Below are 16,983 nucleotides of genomic sequence, written 5' to 3'. Positions count from 1 at the left end.
GCCCTCTCCCTTTATTTGGCCCAGGGGGTATAGGAGTACTCACACTGTCCAGTTCTGTCAATGTGGTGGGTTTGTGGCTGCCTTCAGGCCTTACGGTGGACTGGCTCCTTCACTGCTGCTCAGGATGTCCTCCCTAGGACACTGGGCAGTGGCAAACCTCCTTTCCAGCACCCTGCCTCCAGGTAGGCTCCCCTCCCAGGCTCTGCTCTCCAGCCTTCTCTCAATCCATCTTCCACCTGAATCCTCTGCTGCTCAGGCTCTGTCACACTTAAGGGTTGTCTCTGGTCACTATGCCCAGCCTCCTGCTTGGGGAATGGCCAAGTTCCCCTAAACGTGCAAATATGGTCCTCCTCCGCCCCTCTTCCAGAAAGTTCTCCAAGTTTCTGGAATGGTGGGAGGGCTCCAGAAGCCCTGACCTGTAGGTCCTGAGGTGACCTCTCTACCTCACTCTAAGGCTTACTCATCCCAGGCTGCTTTCCAGCCTCTGATTAACAAACACAATAAACCTAGCTACCTAGAAGTAGCGCTACACAACCTTTTATTTTTTCCACCTGTTATGTAAAAAAAAAAACTGGTTAAAGCAAAAGTAGTAGTGCTAAAAAAGCACGTGTGAGTTTAACCAATAATTGTTGGCAAATTAATTATGCATAGAGGGATAATTAGGAAATATGTCCTTTATCTATATACTGTATACTAAACCGTGTCCCTCTTTCTCATCTCAGAAAGTTTTCCCATGTAAGTAAGATAGCTCTGGACTGTTAGAAGTGAACATTTGCTGATATACTGCAAGGGGCTTTTTCTGTCAAATAAGCAGATCTGTGTTAAAAATATAGGGGTTGATTTACTAAAGGCAAATAGACTATGCACTTTGTAAAGTGCAGTTGCTCCAGATTTTAGTAAATGAGCTGAAGCTCTGCTGACTTCCATCATCTAATCATGTGCAAGCAGAAATGTTGTTTTTTTTTTTCAATTCTCCTTCCATGTGATTGGGTATTCTTTGCAAAGTTGAGCTTTACCTCATTTAAAGGAACACAAGGGGGCACCAGCCTAATTTCAGTATATTAAAAGTATTTATTAATAAAATAGCCAAATAACTACTTACTAGAAGGCAGGGGCTGACTGACCATTTGGAAACTCAGGCACTGCCCGAGGGCCCGGGGTCAGTAGGGGGCCCCATGAGATGCCCCTGGTACCTTTTTCATAGGCTTTTTTGAGTGTGGGCGAGGACACAGGGGCCCCATGATCCCCTATTGCCCGGGGGCCCCATGAGTTGTCAGTCCGCCCCTGCTAGAAGGTACACAATGGCACCCTTACTGCCATTAGCTATCAGGATTAAATCCTTGGACCCATTGTCAGACCCTACGCTGTTGCAGTGGGTTCTGGGTTCCTCCTGCTGCACGACAATGCCCAACCTCATGTGGTGAGAGTATGCAGGCAGTTCCTGGAGGATGAAGGAATTGATGACATTGAATGACCCCCACGCTCGCCTGACCTAAACCCAATAGAACACCTCTGGGATATGTTTCGGTCCATCGCCGCCAGGTTGCACCTCAGACTGTCCAGAAGCTCAGTGATGCCCTGGCCCAGATCTGGGAGGAAATCCCCCAGGACACCATCCGTCGTCTCATTAGGAGCCTCCCCCGATGTTGTCAGGCATGCATACAAGCACGTGGGAGCCATACAAACTACTGAGGACCATTCTGAGTTGCTTCAATGAAATTTCAGCAAAATGGACTAGCCTGCTGCATCATTATTTCACTTTGATTTTCGGGGTGTCTTTGAATTCAGTCCTCTGTAGGTTGATAATTTTCATTTCCATCAAACGATGGGGCATCCTTACGTTCCTAACACATTACCCAGTCCATGTCAGTATAGAGATCCAGCAGGAGATTTGTCCCCATTGAGATCTGATGTGTTTTCAAAGTGTTCCTTTCATTTTTTTGAACAGTGTATACAGTGTGTGTGTGTGTGTATATATATATATATATATATATATATATATATATATATATTTATATACACACAAATGCAAATAAATAAAATTCAGGGCTCATCACCATAAATCCAATTTAAAAAAGTCTTAGAACTTAAAGGGGTCTTTTTATTTTAAAAAATGGTGTGCGTTCACACGGCCATTGCAAATGATCACCATAGTATATCTAATAAGTGAGTATTTTCTATGATCACCAGTTCCACTTAGAGGGCATAACGCAGTGTTTTCCTAAAATATCACAATAAGGAAAATACCACACTATGGGCACTAGATGGAGCTGACCATTATGGGGAATGCACATATGATCCATATGGAAGAAAAATATATTTGAAATATATTTTAAAAATATTCTTCCCAAATATATTGCCATTTACTTGAAATGCTACAATTTTGGCCATATTCAATATACTGTATTTCAAAATATATTTCATGTCCCACATGGAATATTTCACCTCACCTCTTCTTCTGGGGCAACACTAAAATTTGGTATTTTCCATCACTTTCTGCATCAGTGACAATGGTCACCCTTTAATAATATGTCATCATCAAGGATGTATGTTCTATACGTCCGCGTTTACGTAAATAACAGCGTGATATAATGTTGTATTACAAACAGGTCACACAATACTTGACTCATGCAGATTTCTTATAAGTTGTATCAAATAGTGCTTCCTCATTGAGGTAAGTACTGCAATCCACCCACAGGATGAGATCTCATAACAATATGAAATTTGCATTAGCAAAGAAGTATTAACATTTCAAATATACAAGGGAACTTTCTGATACAGATATACACATATGGCACCATCCAAATATTATTGTAGTCCACAAAAGTCTGCAATGTAGATGCAAAACTGGGCATCTTGTGTATCAAGGACTCGTCAACCACTCAAGGCAGATTCAGGTAGAATCCACCAAGTAAAGCTGGCCACACACCAGTAGAATTTCATTTTAAAATTTGAATTTTTGGAACACTTGTTCAACTTCCTTTTGGTTAGGGGTTCAAATTGATGTTCATGTTCTACCATAGTGAGGAGAAAATGAAATGGAGCAGAATGGAAAATTTTTCTCAATCAAACAAAATTCTAACTATGAATGTGGTTTTCATTCGGGAAAAAAATGTACATATTGTAATGGAACCTGTTTAATACATTTGGGATTCCATTCAAATGGCAAATCTGGCCTAAACTTTAAAGAAGAATTCCAGGTATGGTATATCTTTATGTACTTACATTGGTCCACCTTGGACCTTTTTAACTATGTGTATACCATACCTATGGGATCCCCTCTAAAAGCTGGAAATCACTGTATTAGACACCGATACTTCAATGATCTCCACTAGATTCTGGATCCCATGCTGAGTGGCTCCCTTGCTTCATTGTGAATGCAGGAGGTTGGCAACTCGGCATAAGTGCCATTCAGTGATCACATTGCATTTTCCTAATGTATGCAAAGTGTTCTCTGATTGGACGAGGTGGAGAGTTAGGGCAATGATGTTATACAGTCCACCCCCGTCTAATCAGTGAACTCTTTGCATTCAAAATTCAATGCGATTGCTGAATCTCCAAGCGGCTGACCTGCTGTTTTTAAAATGCAGCAAGGCAGCCACTCAACACAGGACCTGGAAGAAACTGGGGACCTCTGGAGTAGTGGTATTTACTACCGTGATTTCCAGCTTCCAGAGGAATCCCACAGATACGGTATATGCATAGTAAGTCCACATTAAACCAAGTGTAACTATGTAAAAATATCCATACATGGGATTCTTCTTTAAATTTTCAAATTAAATTGACTCGCTAGCAAGAAAAAATGTTCCAACCAACATTTTTTTGTAGTTACCATATAGACATTCAAATGGAAATCTAACCATGTATGGTCAGCTTAAGAGTGAACAATTTAGTGAAAATATCAGTTCAATATGTCCCTATTCACAGGTTCAGGCAAACATTTCAAAACTCCAAACATTTCAACTTGTTGCATAGAGGAAGATGTATCTTACCTTCTTAGGTGTCACCTAAATGATAATCTTTTCACAATGTTATAAATGTTTTTTTTATGGGTCTTGTTGGACAGCTTTTTTGTGTTTTGAGAGCTTTGTTGATACATGTACTTTTTCTTTCTTTCTTTTTTTTTTATAGATTTATCTATAACAGCCATTCTCAACCAGGGTTCCTCCAGGGTTGGCTAGGTGTTACTTGAGCTGTGGCTAACTGTCCTCCCATCTAATGGTGCCTACATAGTTCCAGGTCCAATGACACTTAGCAGAGCCAGCAGTATGACTGCAATGGTGTCATTCTGGCTACCCCTCTAAGGCTAACATTCATTCCACTTTCTACCACCAGTGTAAGTGCCATTTTCCCAATGACCCCTGATGTCCTAATCTTATCGGGGGGTTCCCTGAGATCTGAATATATTTCAAGGGTTCCTCTGGGGTAAAAAGGTTGGAAAAGGTGGATCTAAAAAAATCCCACATACACTAAGCTAAACCTATGTACAATGCAGGAGGCCACCTCTGACGGTGGTGGCCTCCTGCATTGTAAACACCTTGGCAGGTAAAAATTCCATGCCTGGCTGGCCACAGCAGTGACTACATGATTAGGAGCCTGCCTACCGGGATTAGGAACCACTTATAGCAACAGTGGTAGCTAGCAGAAAGGAGTTATGAGCAGGGGCGGACTGACAACTCATGGGGACCCCGGGCAATAGGGGATCATGGGGCCCCTATGTCCTTGCCCAAACTCAAAAAAGCCTATGAAAAAGGTACCAGGGGCATCTCATGGGGCCCCCTACTGACCCCGGCCCTCGGGAAGTGACCAAATTTCCAAATGGTCAGCTCGCCCCTAGTTATGAGTTTAAAAAAAGACTTTTAATGAACAATTGAATCTTCATTTCCATAAAGTACAATTTGTTCCAAAACATTCCATTGGGTAGATCAAGGTTTGGAATATTCAGTTCTCCCTTTCCTGTTTTCTGGTGTTTTTCTGGGTCACAGAACAATGTTGGGTTTCACAGTAAAAAGTGTTTGACTTGTAAAAAGAACGTTCATAGCAGCTCTATTGTGTAGAATGTCGAACAGAATGCCATTTTACTGAAATTAATGCTAAACTGAGTAAGCCAAAATAACTGAGGAATACCATTGGGAGCTCTAAGGTATAAGGCCCTTCAGCATGACCTGTTCATGTAAACTTGCCTTGATGTTGACCGGTCATAATTTTTCAAGTGTGCATGAATATATTCCTGATATGTCCCAATATAAAGCAACAGAATCATAATTCAGAAAAGGCATCTTTGAGCAAGCCATGGGATGATTGTGTCGTCTGAGCTGGCATCTCAGTTCAGGAATGATGATGAGCTATGGTTTAAGCCAAACCCAGTATGGTCCAAACCAAAAGGAAGCTATCACAGAGTAGCAGGTCAATCAGATTCCGGAATTCCCCACCCCACAGCCACATGTAAGAAAGGGGCAAGGGTGCTGGCTGATATCTTGTTTCCAGATATGGCCATATCTGATATTGCCATATTAGACAGTCATTGATCAAATGTGGCCATGTTTGGTCAATAATGTCAACAGCATCCTGGCCATTTTGTTACATACAGCTGTGGGGTGGGGAATTCTCTAACTGCAGCTAATTGGGCCAGTGCCATGCTATCATGTGAGTTCTGGCTAAACTGGGTTTGACCAAAACCTTAGCTCAGTCTTTCTCAACCTTTTTACCCCCAGAGGAACCCCTAAAATAATTTTCAGGTCTTGTGGAACCCTTACTAAAACCAATTCATTGGGGGTCAATGGGGAAAATGTTCTTTATGTTGGTGGTCATTAGGACGAAATCAATCCATAAAATGGCGCTGAGAATGCCACCCTTAAAGACAGCTAAAAAGATAACTGGTGGTATGTTGCTGGTTATGGCAAGTGGTGTTGGTCCTGGAACTACACAAGAATTACAAATAGCAAGTCAATCAGCCACAGCTCAAGAAACCCCTGGCATCTTCTAAGGAGCCCTAGAGTTCCACAGCACGCCAGTTTAGAACTGTTGCTCATCACCAGAGGCAGACTGACCATTTGGAAACTCGGGCACTGTCCGAGGGCCTGGGGTCAGTAGGGGACCCCATGAGATGCTCCTGGTACCTTTTTCATAGGCTTTTTTGAGTTTGGGCAAGGACACAGGGGCCCCATGATCCCCTATTGCCTGGGGACCCCATGAGTTGTCAGTCCGCCCCTGCTCATCACTGTGCAAAAATTAGATGCTAACCCAGGACGATGCCTGAACAACTAGGGCTCCATCCTTCTGGAGAGAAAAGCAGATGAAGGCATTGTCTGGGGGGGGATGGGGGGGATAAATACCTGAAAGTGTTACAATAAAACCATTACTTACAATACTGCACCTAATATGAACAGGTATATCTGATGTTAGGTCCATTTTCAAAATTGTTGTATATTGTAGTGGGAAAGTCTTTTAGGCAGGCTTTGGAAGGTACATCAATGGCCTACACCTGTAGCAAGGCCATTATTTAAAGCGGTGTTCCGGCCCCTGGCCCCTCCTCCCAAAAAAAAAGTCAGCAGTTACAAATACTGTAGCTACTGACTTTTAATATTAGGGTACTTACCTGTCCAGGCATCCAGCGGTGTCCTCTCCCCAATTCTTCAATTGGCTGTTGGGTGCTGGCACTGCTATCTTGACTGAGGTGAAGAATGCCACCAGCACCCTGAGGATCTCCAGTATGGATCCAAAGCTTTATAAAGCAATCACATTGTTACAGCAAAAGCAACATTGCTCTTGCTGTAACTATGTGATTGTTTATTAGAGCTTTGGACCCATACTTGAGATCCTCGGTGTGCTGGTGACATTCTTCTCCTTTGATTCTTCTAGGTTCCAGCCCATTGTCACCGCAGCACCCACTTGTTCTCGATGCAGGAACGTGAGCATTGGGATTGTGCAATGCCATCTTGACTAAGGGAAACCAGCAGTGAAGCCTTGTGGCTTCACAGCTGGTTTCCTACTGTACAAACTCAGCCGGAAGTGTACCCACTCCCCCACCCCAAAAGGTGCCAAATGTGGCAGCGGAGGGCTGGAGGGAGATGGGGGTCACTTTTCGGTGGAACTCTGCTACTATTTAATTTTGGTCAAAGCTGCACGGCTTTTATCTACACGCAAGCCCTTACCTGCAGTTTTTTGGTAAAAGTGAATGAACTCTTTAGGTCGTCTTACAAAGAAAACTCTTCCTCAATTGGACACAAAATAATTGCAGCATAATTACAGCCGCAGAACTCATATTTGCATATGCGTATTGTTAAGAGATAACAAAAAAAAAGAATAATATCTGTTCTGGTCTATTCCGATCTCTGACAGCAGCAACAATGTGAAAAAAAATCTATGCTGACTAATGGAACATATTTCCTCACATAAGTCCTGATAGCGGTCACATGTGACAGATGTGCCAAGAGATACAGACTGTATAGTACAAGTGTACCTTCCTAGAAAAACTGCCCTTACTGGCACAACAAGTCACCGTGCTCCCGGAAAGGTCAGCGACTAGAGGGTTACAGTCTTGTGAATTAAAACTTAGAATCTTGGGCTGAATTCCAGGAAAAAAAGTGACAAATTAGTACAGCTCTATGTCAATTTATTTCAGGTACTTATATAGCACTGTCAATTTATGCAGCACTTTATATACATATTGTACATTCACATCAGTCCCTAACCCTCAAGGGGTGTACAATCTAAGGTCCCTAACTTACTTTCTTACATACTAGGGCCAATTTGGACAGCATCCAATTCACCTACCAGCATGTCTTTGGAGTGTGGGAGGAAACTGGAGTATCCAGAGGAAACCCACACAGGCACAGGGAGAACATGCAAACTCCAGGCAGGTGGTGCTGTGGTTGGGATTCGAACCAACGACCCTAGTACTGCCAGGTGGAAGTGTAACCAGTTAGCCACATTAGCTAGGCTTGTATTTTACTTGTGCTACATACACCTCAATACATAGGACATACATGGCACGCCCGGTCTCTTTCTCCTTGCATCCACTTTTACTGCCAATGCCCAGTTGTCAAACTGACAGCCGTGACTTGCTGTGTAAATACAACAACAGAATCAAGCCACTGCTATTAAAAGTTAACATGATCAATGTTTGTAAACACTGTTTAGCAAAGTAATGCAGAAACACAACGTAACATTATTGCTACTTTGTATTTGCGGTTTCATTTAAATTTAAAGGGATGAGCTTCAATCTACATGTGATGTTAGGAAAGGCTGAAGGTTTTTTTTACCTTCATGCATTCTATGCATGAAGGTAAAAAAAGCCTTCAGAGTGCAGTTTTTTTCCCTCCGTCCCCCTAATACTTGTCTAAGTCCAAACTTGATCCAGCCATGTGCATGAGAGTTGCGGCTCTCCCGCCTCTCTCCCAGAGACACAGCAGTGGGAGCTATTGGCTCCTGTTGCTGTCAATCACATCAAGCAGTGAGGAGGGAGCCACAGAGCTGGCTCAGGAGCGAGTAAGCACTCAGCAGGGAGGAGGGGCCAGGAGAGCTGGCAGGGGACCCATGAAGAGGAGGATTGGGGCTACTCTGCATAAAACCATTGTACAGAACAGGTGACTATGTCATGTTTTTTTTTGTTTTTTTTTTAAATTACTTTTACGGTCACTTTAAATTATACAGTAAGTTAACCTTTTCAGATATAAAGAAAAGTTGATCACTGTACACCCTCCCCACCCCCCAGTATCCGCTGTACTCACCTCCGTGGGTAATGAGCTGTCAGTGCCTACAAAGCTGGTATAGCAGTCTGGAGATTTGAAATCCTCCCTCTTCTCCTTTCTTTTCTGCAGCACTTCCAGGGCAGATCAGAGTGATTCTGATTGGTCAGCACCAATGCAGAAAATCATTCTGATCTGTTGCAGAAGACCTGCAGGAAGAAGCAAATCCCTGGACCATTACACCAGCTGCACACTGAAAGCTTGTTACCCATGAAGTACTTCCTTGAACACCCCTTCATCTGCTTTTCTCTTCAGAAGAATTTTAGTTTGGCTATAATCCAGGGTTACTTCTGTATCTATTTCCTGGGCTGGGATGCTGTCTCAGAGATGACACAATCATGTTAATCCTGGTGCCTATAAGTTCTTGGTTGTGTTCAAAAATGCTTGACACAGATAAACAAGCATGACCAAATGAATGCTGAAACTCCTGCGCTGGTCGATGAGCTCCACAATGTCAGTAACCCCACATGGAGTACTTTTTGGCCTTGCTGTCCTCAACGGACCAGGGAAATCCAAAGGGAGCTTGTGGCAAACTTGCTCATCCTTGTTGGAGCGGAGTCCCCCTTTTCCACTCTCTTTTTTGTGTTCTGTCTGTTTGTTTGAGGCATTCCTCAGCCTCATTCCTACCCTCCTCCAGTCCTGAGAGGCAAACGTTATCTCCTGGCAACCATGCAGCGCTAATACGTACAATGATGCATGCAAATAATCATTTGGTGCAGGTAATAACTAGTAAAGTGAACACCACTTAATACTAAAAAAGGATCTTGAAAAAATTATCTGAAAAGTCCAGGAATAATAATGATGGTGAGTATAAATCTTTCAACAAGAGTGTTCTTGCGGTGCATAATATATAAAATTTCAGGACAAAAAGGTGACACAATAAGTGACTTCTGTGACCATATTCCTCCCGCAGAAATGAGTGCAGATTGCACTAACCAGAGAGCGCAATCTTAGTGCGCATTTGAGTGTTAACCAACTCCTGGTCATCCGGCTACTGCAAACTGGAACTGGATCACAGAGTGGTCATCTGGCCTGCATCAGCTGGGCAAACATCACAACCTCAGGGACACCAGATATCAGAGGGCGTGTAGTCGTCTCACCACCGGGGGGAGTCTAACCAATCCTGATGTGGCCACCAGATCATCCCAATAAGCCTCCTCTGCTGCCACTTCCAGCAATGTCTCCTTTTTTCAAGATCCTTTTTTAGTATTAAGTGGTGTTCACTTTACTAGTTATTACCTGCACCAAATGATTATTTGCATGCATCATTGTACATATTAGCGCTGCATGGTTGTTTGATATTTCTTTTGAGGCTCCTGGTATTTGCCTTTCATGCTAGCCGCTCTCTGGTGTATTATCCAGCGCTCATATTTTTTCTGTTTCTAGTTATCTCCTGGCAGATGGCGTGGAACAACCAGGAAGACATGAGAGTGGAGACAGGCCGTCTACTAAAGTGTAACTTTTGTCACCCAAAATGGCATAAGCCCACACATTATCAAACTGACCAGAGTAAATGCACATTCCTCAGGTCAACTGTATGGTTCATGTCATGGGATATGAAGCTGGTAGTTTAGTTTAGAGTTCCCCAATGACCACTCCCAAAACGTGTAGTCAGAGCCCCCCCCCCCCTCCCCTTGAGAGGGACTTTCAAGAGAGTTAGAGCTTGTCACACTCGCACACACACACACACACAGAGATCTCCGAGGTAACATCGTAACATAGGAGATCAAAGAACCTTTCTGCTCTGCATCTTGGATTTGCAAACTCAGGCATATGGGCAAGTAACTTAACCCTGTAATCTTCTTCCTAATTATCTCTTTGCTGTGTCTTTATATACATATATATATATTTTTGTGACATCTCCTTGTAAATATTTTTATTGCATCTGTCTGACGCTTTTAGTAATAAATCTTTCTTTCTGAAAGTGTTAAACTGTTTCTAAGCGCTTACTTGCAATTCACGAATCCCTGCCTTTGAAGAGACGCTACTGTTTGTTATATCTCTGTATAGTAGGTCCGCGGGCTGTGCTATATAGATCAATATTGCAATCATTATAGTGTATATTTTATAACGGGAGTTTCCCAGTCTCCGACAAAAGTGGTGGTGGCAGTAGAGGGTTAGTTGCGTAATTAACCCGACCCAGTAACAAGCGCATTCAGGCTGCAGGCACCAATTGTAAACCATTAGCTGGGCAATCGCTGTGTAGGGTGCAGCTGGGTGGGGCCTTGTTACGCGCGTCACACCGCGGTTTTAGATCGGCTGGTCCTTCGGTCACGAGTTTGGTGAGAAGGTCTGGGGTCTGACGCCGTGGGCGTGACGTATTACTGTTAGTCGTGGCTGTGCGATTGTCGCCCTGTTGGTGGTGGCGACCGCGGGTCGTGACAGAGCTGTGTGCAAAGAAACAAACAGAGGGCGCACGGGCCTAGTGCATTACCTTCTAAAAATGAGATTTATTGAATAAAAGTAGTATACTCACAAAAGAATAAAATCAAAGGCACATCACAAAAAAGACAGCGTGGTCCAATCTCCCTAGATGGTGGCTGTTGGAGGCCTGTAGGCCTCCAAATGACTGACGCGTTTCGAGGCTGAACCTCTTCCTCTGAGGATTTTTAGAAGGTAATGCACTAGGCCCTTGCAACCTCTGTTTGTTTCTTTGCACATGACACAGATAAACCCCTGCTGCAGTCTCTCACCTCACCTTGCGACTTGATACGAAACTCTAGGACGGTTTTATAAAGATAAAAGGTGGAAACATGTTAGGAATTTAGTGATGCAGACTTGTAAAGTTACTCACAGCTCCACTTTGGGTTCCAAAATAGCTTGTGAAGCACATAAATGTCATATGAATTTTGTAATTTTCCAAAACCTTACCTTAATAGCCTTGGCCCTGCTGATCAGGCCGTCATGTTCAGTACTTCCGATGAACAGGTCTATATTCTGGGTAGTCTTCTGCTGGAGAAGTCGTGTTGGTGTGTCCCTTAGGTATGACCCATCTATAACAGGTCCCCATGTTTGGAAAGGTCCACGGACTGCAAGAAGCTATGGAGTAATGATAAAGAATGGTCAGCGGTTTGCACTGTATGCCTTCAAGTCCTGAACTCTGCAATCCTTCATATGGCTGGTATTACACGATTGCAATGCAGTAATATTTATTTCAGGTACTTATATAGCACCATCAATTTACGCTGCGCTTTACATATATATTGTACATTCACATCAGTCCCTAACCCTAAAGGGGTGTACAATCTAAGGTCCCTAACTTACATTCATACATACACATACTAGGGCCAATTTAGACAGGAGCCAATTCACCTACCAGCATGTCTTTGGAGTGTGGGAGGAAACTGGAGGAAACCCACACAGGCACAGGGAGAACATGCAAACTCCAGGCAGGAGGTTCTGTGGCTGGGATTTGAACCAATGACCCTAGTACTGCCAGGCAGAAGTGCTAACCATTTAGCCACTGTGCTGCCCAGTAATATGAATGGAAAGCATGTGACATGCAAAAATCCATATGTTAACACATGTCCAAATGGTCCTTCTGTCAGCAAAATCAATATTAAGGTATGTAATGACAATGTAAAGGTTTATGTCAAATTTTCATTGGTATGTTGATGGGGGGGGGGACCAGGAAAGGTGAAATATTAGCAGATTAAACTTCAGCTTTAATGCCATACTCCAGGTACAGAAAAAATTCAATAGGTTTAAAGCTGGACAATACTTAACCTAATTCCTAGTTCTCACAAGTTTCCTCCACTTTGGTTTGAACAGTCCTATGTCCTTTTGGGGTTATTTTCAGGGGCGGACTGACAACTCATGGGGCACCCGGACAATAGGGGATCATGGGGCCCCTGTGTCCTTGCCCAAACTCAAAAAAGCCTATGAAAAAGGTACCAGGGGCATCTCATGGGGCCCCCTACTGACCCCAGGCCCTCGGGCAGTGCCCAAGTTTCCAAATGGTCAGTCCGCCCCTGGTTCGGTTAGACTTGCAGTTGGGGGGGCATTAAAAACACACAGCTGAGTTGCATTTTTAGTGCTCCCTTAAGCTGCAAAGCCAGTGGATAGGGATGTTCAAATGCCACAATCACAATGTTTTGCTTCCAGGCCATGGCAAAAATTCCTCCTATTGCTTTCAGTGGACAAAACCACATCCGAATGTAACCTTTTCAAGCAAATTGCACATAGTTGCGATGCATTGGTGCAGCATTTGGGTGAAGACAGGTAATGAGGAGGCATCATATCACCTGCTCACTGCCTGTCAAACACCTCTGAAAAGAGATCCAAATGCAGATCACTTTTCAGAGTCTAGGCAATTTAGCCCCACATCTTAACTTTGCATTGTGTTTACAGTCTCTTCCATATCATCAAATACAAGGCGGGATTTGTGGTTCAGCATTGTAAGCAAAGCAGTTGAGGACCTGCCCTAATACTGAGAGCTAAGAGGAGCGGAGCTAAAGATGAGGGAAGGGTTGGCTCTGTCAAGAAGTCTGTATGGAAAGGGGGGCTCTGTCTGGCAGATTGTATGGGACAGTTTTTAATGAAGCAATGTCTAGGTGGTGAGTGGTGATCTTTATGTTGTATTTGCATTATTTTTAAGAAAGTTGTGAAGTTTGCAAAAATAACGCAAATTAATTTATAAATGACATTACCATGGTAAACTTTAGATTTCAGAGACTGGAGGCATCCTCGCCAACTACCCCAAGCTGTAAGCCCACGGGGTACTTGGGCTGCATCAGGCAGGGGGGTGAAGTCACTCAACCTGCACATTTATTTATTATTACAGGTACTTACATAGTGCCGTCATGGACAATCCTGGCCTCAGTGCTGACCCTCACCATGCCTCCCTGTTATAAATGAGTATGTAAGCAGGGCCATCGATAAAAACTGTCCCATACAATCTGCCAGACAGAGCCCCCCTTTCCATACAGACTTCTTGACAGAGCCAACCCTTCCTTCCCCCTCCAACCCACACAGAGAAGGGACTTTAAATACCTTATTGTGCAAGGAAAGGTATTTAGAGCGTCCCCTCTCTGCCCACGGGTCCCCCGCTCAACTGATGGAGCCAAGGACCAGAACAGGAAGACCAACTCTGTCTCTCTTATCAGGGGTCCTGGTAGGAGGCATGACACAATTCAATTAAAGGGTGTCCATGACATTCTTTATGAATTCCAGCAGCTGCTTAGTCATGTCAAAGAAGAAGCTAGCAGCACACTATATTTCTGCCACATTGTCAGGTATTTTACTATACTTTCAGCATTATTCTGCCTCACCTTTATGTTTTTTTTCTGTGTATTGAACTGCATTACATTATTAATGTTCAGCTATATGTTGACATCTAGTGGCAGTTTTGGGCCACTACACCAGGTTTACTATATGATTTGATTTCTCCCTCTGTTACCCCCACCACCACCGGTTAATGCTAGTTAGTTCAGTCCTAGCTAGCCCACCCCCAGTTTCTTCCTTGTTCCTTTAGTCAGTGGCTTAGAAAAGTCATTGGTATGATAGTGATGTAGCGCTATAAGTAAACCTATACCTTTAAATTCAAGATATAAAATGATGCTGATTATACCCAGATCTATTCAGGTGACATTTGTACGTGATTGGTGCAATGTAAATCAAACATAAATATCCAGAGTTAAAGTGGTACACAGTGATTCCCTATGCAGGGATATAAGTCACCATATATATTATTATTATTATTATACAGTATTTATAAAGTGCCAATAGTTCGCTCAGCGCTGTACATTACAAAGGGGGACAGAACATGTGACAGAACAATACCAATACAATGCAAAACATGAGGGGATCGAGGGCCCTGCTCTTTCGAGCTTACAATCTAGGAGGGAGGGGATAGTGGTACAGGAGGAGATAGCTGTGGGGGATGGAGTGGTAGGAAGAGTGGAGGAGGTCGGCAGGTTAGCAGGGGGTGGGGTAGGCTTCCCTGAAGAGATGGGTTTTCAGGGTGTGCCTAAAGGAGAGGAGAGTAGGTGATAGTCTGATGGGTTGGGGCAGGGAGTTCCAGAGGATGGGTGACACCCTGGAGAAGTCCTGGAGGCGGGCATGGGAGGAGGAGACCAGGGAACTAGAGAGAAGGAGGTCTTGTGAGGAGCGGATTGTGCGTGTTGGGTGGTACTTGGATATTAGGTCAGTGATGTAGTTCGGGGCAGTATGGTGGACAGCTTTGTACGTCAGTGTTAGGATTTTGAATTTGATCCGCTGCGCAATCAGAAGCCAGTGGAGGGATTGGCAGAGGGAGGTGGCGGAGATGGAGCGGTTGGAAAGGTGAATGAGTCTGGCAGCCGTATTCAGGATCGAATGAAGCAGGGATAGCCAGCGGCGAGGCAGGCCGGTGAGGAGGGAGTTGCAGTAGTCGAGCCGTGATATGATGAGGGAGTGGATGAGCTGTTTAGTGGTTTCTGGGGTTAGGAACGTGCGGATTTGTATATATATATAGGTGATATTTATACAAATGTCCACAGCAACCGGTGATTTCACATATATCGATAACACACACAATTCTTCAAAGCGTGCTCCTGTGTTGGTGAAGGTGGTAAGTGATAATCCTAAATGGCTGGCATGCCCGCTCACCTTCCCCCTGCGACCCACAGGGGCCACAATGCCTTATGGATCACCCAGGATCCTGCACGCTCCTTTCAAAGATACAGATTACTCCTCCAGCCTCAATCCTTTTTAATCCACCTTCAGTTGTTCCTCCATGGGCAGGTGGCAATGTATATACCCTTATAAGCTCATGATGTTTTGGGATCATACAACAGAAACACAAAGATCCTCCATAGTGCAAAACTGTATATCAGGTTTAATGTAGATAAAAATGCCAAGTACAAACTCACAATTTAGCAGAGAAGACAATTCGCAGTGTGTATCACCTCTCCTGGGTGTACTGAGAGCACTCTGGTGTACCAAGATGGCGCTGAACCGGAAGTGCTTCACCACGGTGCTTCTACGCGTTACGCCACGCCCCTCGTAGCTCCAATCCTGAAGGACATTATTTATTTTTTTTGTGTACAGTGCAGCCAGAAGGTGTGGAGACCTCAAGTTGTTCAATCCCACAGTTTACCAGGGTATCCCATCTTCCCTCTCCCTAACCAAGTTCATCGTTCCCAATAAAAAAAAAGAAAAAAAAAAGGAAAAAGGAACCCCTACACTGTACTTTGAAGCTAGTGGAAGAGTGTCAAAAATGCTGTGCACCTGGATGTGTGCTCTAAGGGGGAAATAGGACTCAATTCAAAGGTTGCCCTTACAGGGTGTGCTACAGCATAAAGTAGCATTTGAAGCAGAATTCGTGTGTTACAGTTGCAAGAAAAAGTATGTGAACCCCTTGGGATTACGTGGAGTTTTGCATGAATTGTGCATAAAATGTGCTCTGAACGTCATCTAAGTCACAACAATAGAAGAACACAGTCTGCTGAACATAATACTACACAAACATTAGATGTTGCCATGGTTTAATTGCACATAACATGTAAACATTCACAGTGCAGTGAGGAAAAAGTATGTGAGCCTTTGGACTTAATAACTGGTTGACCCTCCTTTGGCAGCAATAACCTCAACCAAACGTTTCCTGTAGTTGCAGATCAGACCTGCACAACGATCTGGAGTCATTTTGGACCACTCCTCTTCACAAAACTGTTTCAGTGTAGCAATATTCTTGGGATGTCTGGTGTGAATCGCTCTCTTAAGATCATGCCACAGCATTTCAATCGGGTTGAGGTCAGGACTCTGACTGGGCCAATCCAGAAGGCGTATTCTGTGCTGTTGCAGCCATTGTTTTGTTGAATTACTTGCATGCTTTGGGTCATTGTCCTGTTGCATCACCCATCCTCTGCAGAGCTTCAGTTGGCGGACAGATGGTCGTACGTTTTCATGCAAAATGTCTTGATAAATTCTGGAATTCATTTTCCCATCAATGACAACAATCCATCCAGGCCCTGAGGCAGCAAAGCAGCCCCAAACCATGATGCTCCTTCCGCCATGTTTCACAGTGGGGATGAGGTTTTGATGTTGGTGTGCTGTGCCTTTTTTTCTCCACACATAGTGTTGTGTGTTCTTCCCAAACAACTCAATCTTGGTTTCATCTGTCCACAGTATATTTTGCCAGTAGTGCTGTGGAACATCCAGGTGCTCTTTTGCAAACTTCAAACGTGCTGCAATATTCTTTTTGGACAGCAATGGCTTCCTCCGTGGTGTCCTCCCATGTACTCCATTCTTGTTT

At 43.8% G+C, this 16,983-nt stretch overlaps 1 protein-coding gene across 1 annotated transcript in view; it reads right to left on the bottom strand.

The window, feature by feature from the left end:
* Positions 1-16,983, bottom strand: part of TG (thyroglobulin) — a 439,344-nt gene that overhangs the window by 42,498 nt on the left and 379,863 nt on the right. Inside the window, exon 43 of the mRNA XM_089685945.1 lies at positions 11,622-11,789. Within this exon, the coding sequence (XP_089542071.1) occupies positions 11,622-11,789 (168 nt within the window). The remainder of the gene's footprint in view (positions 1-11,621; positions 11,790-16,983) is intronic.

Source organism: Staurois parvus, unplaced genomic scaffold (assembly GCF_062004578.1).
Source record: "Staurois parvus isolate SC_StPar_1 unplaced genomic scaffold, SC_StPar_1.0 ptg000389l, whole genome shotgun sequence".
In the NCBI taxonomy this organism is placed as follows: Eukaryota; Metazoa; Chordata; class Amphibia; order Anura; family Ranidae; genus Staurois; species Staurois parvus.
The sequence above is the reverse complement of the archived record's forward strand: the minus strand, read 5'-3'. Positions and strand labels throughout refer to the sequence as shown.